The sequence below is a fragment of the Arachis hypogaea genome, chromosome 13 (genome assembly GCF_003086295.3).
Source record: "Arachis hypogaea cultivar Tifrunner chromosome 13, arahy.Tifrunner.gnm2.J5K5, whole genome shotgun sequence".
NCBI classification, from domain to species: domain Eukaryota; kingdom Viridiplantae; phylum Streptophyta; class Magnoliopsida; order Fabales; family Fabaceae; genus Arachis; species Arachis hypogaea.
In genome coordinates, this window is record NC_092048.1 from 112,847,623 (window position 1) to 112,854,762 (window position 7,140).

At 38.7% G+C, this 7,140-nt stretch overlaps 1 protein-coding gene across 1 annotated transcript; it reads right to left on the bottom strand.

The window, feature by feature from the left end:
• Window positions 1-604: 604 nt before the first annotated feature.
• LOC112735248 (uncharacterized) lies at window positions 605-1,171 on the bottom strand. Its single transcript, XM_025784809.1, has one exon. It carries the CDS (start codon window positions 1,169-1,171, stop codon window positions 605-607), a length of 567 nt encoding a protein of 188 aa, XP_025640594.1.
• Window positions 1,172-7,140: the final 5,969 nt, after the last annotated feature.

The window sequence follows — 7,140 nt, forward strand, 5'->3', positions numbered from 1 at the left end:
AACAAAGCTTTAACAAGAAGAGAGAGTCAATCCATCCTGATGGCTCTATGCTGGGGAACCCAAGAAGAGCATGTTGTTAGGGTTGTCAAGTCTTAGACCATCTCCAGTAGAGAATTCATCCAGTTCCTATTTATAGTCCACCTGTCATAAAAAGTAACTCCACATCAGTTTTTGCATCATAAATAGTAAATAGAAACTCAAAGCATCTCTCTCTTCTCCATTAGGAGGAACTATCTTTAGTCCCTGTTGTGGTCCTACTTAATTAATTAATTAAAGTAATTAAAATTAATATAGTGACTATTTTTTTAATAATATTATTTAAATTTATAAATTTAAAAATAATTCACTATTAAAAAATATTAATATTAAAAAAAATTCATATGTAATAATAATACACAATATATAATTCGAGATTACACTAATTTGTAAAATTACTTAATATAAAGAAAAACATAGTTAAGCTCTATAGTTGACGACAAGCATTGTGAAATTGCTATATGTGTTCAATCAAGTCATCTTTCAACTGTCTATGCTGCTGCCAATTTTGAAGTTGGGCATTTCTTAGGAGAAATTAATGGTATGGTGCAAAATCTTCCTCTCCCAGCTAAGGTTGTGATAAGCCATTTTCGACATTGTCATACTCTAAGTCTTGAGCAAAATTTCCTGCATAAGTGTCTTTTTCATCCTCAACAATCATATTATGAAATATAATACAAGCTCTCACTATGTTTGCAAACTTCTTCTTTTCCCAAAAGTGCGCTGGACCACGTATAATTGCATAGCATTCTTGCAACACTCTGAATGCTCGCTTCACATTTTTTCTTTGTCCTTCTTGGTATTGTACAAATAACTTATGTTTCTCTCCTTCTGGCTTTGAGATTGATTTGACAAATGTGGCCCATTCATGATAAGTACCATCTACTAAATAGTATTCTATAGTATAATTATTACTATTAATAATATAATTTACCTCCAGAGCATGGTTATTTAGAATATCATCGAACACTAGTGAACGGTCTAACACATTGATGTCGTTATTTGAACCAGAAACTCCAAAAAACGCATGCCATATCCAAAAGTCTGAAGATGCTACAACCTCAAGTACTATGGTTGCAACCCCAAAATAACCACTCATGTACATACTTTTTCCCGCTTTAGACAATTTTTCCATTGTCAATGCATGTAGTAGTCAATGCTACCCAACATGCTAGGAAAGCCACGACCCTCCGCCATTTGTAGCAGGTGTCGTACATCATTTAAATTTGGTTTTTTCAAGTATTCATCCTTGAACACCAAAATGACAGCTTCAACAAATTTTTTCGAGCATTCAATTGTAGTTCTCTCACCTATGCGCACATAATCATCAACAGCATTAGCTGCTACGCCAAATGCTAACATTTCTATCGCAGCGGTGCATTTTCAGAATGGTGACAAGTCTCTTCTTCCAGTTGCATCAACCCTCTATTGGAAATACGAATAGACATTTGAGAGAGCATCGACTATCCAAAGGAATACATGTCTTCTCATTCGAAATCTCCGTCAAAAAATGTCAACATTATACATCGGCTCATCTACAAAGTAATCTTGGAAAAGGCGATCATGTCCTGCTTCTTGATCTCTGTTGATTGATCTACGAGGAGTTAGGATAGAGCTTCTATTGGTATCTTCTTCTTCTGATCCATCGAATAAACACTCATCGATCCAATTATCCATGAGTGTGTTATCTTGTCATCTTTTTTTACCATACAAAGCCTCATTAAACAAATCATCAAAATTTCTAGCCATATCTTGAAAAGTATTTTTTAGTATTCTTTTGAGGTGAGAAACGAGAGTTGAAATGGAGTTGCTGAATCATTGATAGTTGATATTTATAAGAATGTCTGCAACAAGTGGCTACTTCTCAACGGCTAGTTTTGCAATGGCTACTTAACGGCTAGTTTTTTCTTGTCTAAGTTTAAAACATATAGTTTTGTAACGGCTACTTAATGACTAGTTTTGTCTTGTCTAAGTTTAAAACGGCTAGTTTTACAACGGTCACTTTCATAAACAATAACAACACAATAATATTGACTAATTTGAAAAGTTACATCATAAATAAATAAAACAGACTATATCACATAAGGTAATATGCAATAAAAATAAAACATACTACTTAACTCTACGAATACAAGGAACCATTAAGTAAACCACTTATTGATTATTTTCTCACATGCAATCTCATGAAGAGCTCGTCGTTTTTCACTCATTGTAAATGTGTTAGCATTAAGTATTTGCATATCCATTTCTCTTTTCCTTTCCTTAGCCATCCTTTCCATTTCCCTTTTCTTTGCATTTATCTCTATTTCTATAATATACCTCTAAGTTTGTAATTCTTGTTCTTTCATTGCCGCTTGAATTTGTAACTCCTTTTCTTTGATTGCTATAATCTTTGCACTATGTTCCCTCTCCTCTTCTCTTTCTTTTTCCATGTCCATTAGTTCCTTTTCTCTAACATTCTTAATATCTTCCATAAGAGACAGTTTTTTAATAACTGATGATTTCTTTTCACTAAGATCTTAAGACATTTGTGCTTTTTCCTTACTTTTTCTCCTGCTCTTCTTCAATACTTGTGGGCAAACGGGAGAGTCCACACTAGTTTCGTCAGCCAATGGTGTTTCTGGATTTGATGATGATGAGTATGCTCCAGTTGCACTAATCTTTGTTCTCTTTGAGCCTCTACTATGTGTAGGTAGTTGGCTGATAAACTACTGTTTCATAATTTATCTTATACTAATTTGAGTGGGTTTTATCAATTCTTCACTCACTTATTCATATAATTTGCATAGTTTTACAATTCCTTCATTATTCTGTGATATATGTGAAAACATGTTTCCTATGCCTTAAAATGTTAATTTTAATTATCCTTTATTACCATTCGATGCCGTGATCTGTGTGTTAAGTATTTTCAGGCTTTATAGGGCAGGAATGGCTTAGAGGACAGAAAGAAAACATGCAAAAGTGGAAGGAACGCGCAAAAATGAAGTTTTGAAGAAACTGACAGTGACGCGCGCGCATGGATGACGCGGATGCGTGCCTGGCGCAAAGCACGAGCGACGCGTACACGTGACTGACACGTACGAGTGATAAGGAAAATATCCAAATGACACGCACGCATGACCTACGCGTATGCGTGACAGACGCCACGTGCAGAAAGTTGCAGAAGACGCCCTCAGCGATTTCTGGGCTCCTTTTCGGCCCAAATCCAAGCACAGAAATACAGAATAGAGGCTGGAGAACGAGGGAATCAAAGAATCGATTCAACATTCATTCATTATTGACAATTTTAGGTTTTAGATGTAGTTTCTAGAGAGAGGCTCTCTCCTCTCTCTTAGGTTTTAGGAATTAGGATTTCTCTTAGTTTTAGGATTGTTTCTTCTCAATTCTAGGTTCAATGTTCCTTTAATTTATGTTCTCTTCTACTTTTATTCATTCTATTACTTTAGTTGTTTATTTTTCCAATTTGGTTTATGAACCCTTATGTTGAAATTGATTTTCTATTTAATACAAATTGAGGTATTTCAAATTTATTATTGTCTCTTCTATTTAAGATTATTGATGCTTTTAATTTAATTTAGATTTCTTCTCCCTTTGCTTTGGTTGAGTAATTGGTGACACTTGAGTTATCAAACTCAACTGTTGATTGAAAATTGGAATTTGCTGATTGATTTGGATCCCTCTAAAGCTAGTCTTTCCATAAGAGTTGACTAGGACTTGAGGAATCAAATTGATTAGTCCACTTGACTTTCCTTTATTTAGTAAGGGTTAACTAAGTGGGAGCAATAAACAATTCTCATCACCCCTGATAAGGATAACTAGGATGGAATTTCCAGTTCTTATACCTTGCAATGGTTTTTATAATTATTAATTTATTTTCTTGCCAATTTATTTTTCTGTTCTCTATTTCAAAAATCCAAAAATATACCTTTTTTCGTAACCAATAATAAATCATACTACCCTACAATTCCTTGAGAGACGACCCCAGGTTTGAATACTTCGTTATAAATTTTATTGGGTTTTGTTACTTGTAACAACCAAAGTTTTTGTACGAAGGGATTCTCTGTTGGTTTAGAAATTATACCTACAACGTGATTATTTTTATAAAATTCTTTACCAGAAGAAATCCATTCGTCAAAATGGCTCCGTTGCCGGGGAGTTGTAATTGTATGCCTTATTATTGGTTATTGTAAATATTTTCTTTTGCTGTTTATTTGTTTTTGTTTTTGTTTTTGTTTTAATTTTATTAACTACTATGAGTTCTCACCCCTCTGGCTTTAAGTTTGGTTCCAATGTTGTTGTAAGGAATGAAAGCTATAATAGGAACATGCATCAAGGTCAAAACAATCAAAGATGGAAGGAGCCACGAGGATCTGATCAACCCTTTTGGCAACAACACCTTCCAAGATACCATGGACAACGACCATTCTACAATGCATGCCAAAACAATAGTTATGGTGGACCTCTCCGTGACAACCAACCCCCACCAAATTACTATGGTCAAGAGCCATTCCGAGGTACGTATCAAGATGATAGATATGGTGGACCCCCTTGTAGTTATCAATAAGCCCTATCATATGCCTATGAACCACCTACTCAACATAGCTTTGAACCACCATACTCACAAGCCACCTACAACCATTCACCTCTACATGACCCTAACCCTTATCCACCCTGATTCCAATCCAATTATCCCCAAGAATCACCACTTCTATATGCAACATGTCCATATCCATCAACCCAAGAATCATAGGCTCGCCTCAAGGAAACAGTAGATCAATTTCATGTAACCCTTCATCAACTGGAGCAAGCGATAAATCAATTAGCTTCCTGACGTTTGGACACTCAAGGAACTCCCATGGCTTCATGTGGAGAATCTAATGAAGAACGTAGCATGAAGGAGACACTAGAAGCTCCGGTGAACAGTAAGGAGCATGACTTTGTACTTGAATAAGTAGAGGAAGCCGAGATTATCGAAGAAGAAGAATCGGTCGAAGACTTAGGAAACGCTGAACCTCCATGGGAATCAAGAGTTGTGGAGAATTTCACCCAGAAATTTGCAATTGATGCTAAGGATGATAGTGCACAACCCCCAAGGCATGTATCTTATGAAGAACTGGATGGAACAGATCAAGAAGCAAGCTTCCTTGGTAATGATGATCATGAATCAAGCTCTCCTAATGATGAACATGCATCTGCAATTGAATTCTTTGAGATTGAAGAACCTTCCACAAGTGAATATGAAGAGGATGTGGAGGTAGATTTTTCTCAACCTCCAACTTATGACTTGAGTGATGAGGAAGAAATCGAAGACTCTGATCAAGACGTGGTTGCAATTGAAGAGGTTTGTAAGGAAGTGGAATTATTCACAAGAGTACAAGGAAGTGGAGCTTGAAAGACCACCGGAAACACCTCTCCCGAGGACATTACCACCCAATACAAACTTCAAGTGGGTAAAATTCTTAGCCTTTATCTTTACCTTTCCACTTGAATATGGTTTGCTTGAAACCGATGGCCAGCTCAGAGCTCTCTGCGGCTTTAAGAGTAAGAGGGAGATGGTTAGTAATAGAAGTTGGTATCCAAGGTTCAATATGGTTCCACGCCCCAAATGGAAGTGCAAGGATTGGTATAAAGCTCGATTGAATGGATTTCGGAAGAAGCTTGGGTATCTCAGCGGAAATTCAGGTTGCTTACCACCCGGTTGGAATAATGTAGATAAAATCGAAGACGAGTACAAAAGCAAGGTTTGGGATCTTAGAATTCATTCTGATAATCAACACTCCTGGAGCCTGATCACCTGCTTTAACTTACTAGAAGGCTTTACGTGCCTAGTTTGGGACCTCGGAGGCTATTGGAATTGCAAACGTTGGTAGAGATTTCTGGATGAGTTCAAGCACAAGCCACCATAACAAGGAGCTCAACAAATGTCCAACTTAAGGACTTTAACTAAAAGTGCTAGGTGGGACACAACCCACCATGGTATGATCGTTCTTTTTCAATTTTAGTTTTATTTTGTTTTGTTTTATTCTTAGTTTTATTTTATTCTATTTTCTCTAAGTGTCACTCATCATGTCTGTATTAGCATCTGCATTCTGCATACTGCATAAAAAAAATAATAATTTTTGGGTCACATCCAACGCCCAGAAAGTTGGGCTGAAATCGTACGGTTGTTGTGCGTTAGGCACAAATTGGTCCACGCGTACGCGTTCATGATGCGTACGCGTCATTGTCATTTACACACACCACGCATGGGCGTGAGCGACGCGTACGCGTCGCATAAAAATTTTTGACCCCTTAAATGAAACAGAGAGTTGTGCCAAAATGACGCTGGATTCGTGCGTTTAGCACAATTCTGGTCGACGCGTTCGCGTGTCTCACGCGTTCGCGTCATTTTCATTATCCTCTGTTTACGCGTTCGCGTCAATGACGCTTGCGCGTAGTGGCAATTCTACCTTATCCACGCGCACGCGTGACCCACACGTACGCATGGATTTGAATTCACTAACCCCCCCGACGCGGAAACCCTAGCCCCAGCGTCACTTTTCTTCCCCCCTCCCCAACGTTCCACCTCCATTCTTCTCTCTTTCTCTCCAACCTCCCACCGCCACCAGCCACCACCGCCGCCATCACCGCCGCACTGCCACCGTCACTGACCTCCAAACCCGCCGCCATTCACCCCACCCTCACCCCTCCTTCTTCTCCTCGTCTCCTTCTCCTTCCCCCTCTCGACCCCACTGCCCCCTACCCAGCCCGCCGCACCCAATCGTCGGCCACCACCATCATGCCGCCACTGTCACCCCCTCCCCCTCCTTCCTTTCCTTCCCTTCTCTTCCTCTTCTCTTCCTTCTCTTCCTCTTCTCACCCCAGCCCCGTTGCCGTGCCACCACAGCGCCACCACCGCAGCACTGGAGCCGCCTTTTCGCCACCACCAGCAGCACCATCAACATCCCTTTCCCTCTTCATTTCAATTTCTTTCATTGCGCACCCCAGGTTCTACTGCACTCCGATTCCTTTTCCGTTCAAGTTAGTTAGTTTGCATATTTTAATTCTATTTAATTTAGGTTAGTTAGAGATGCATGTCTGTAGTGGATTATATGTGGTTAGGTA

Bases quoted from the DNA above. Each gene is read 5' to 3' on its own strand.
- LOC112735248 (XM_025784809.1), bottom strand. From the start codon at position 1,171: ATGGAAAAATTGTCTAAAGCGGGAAAAAGTATGTACATGAGTGGTTAT.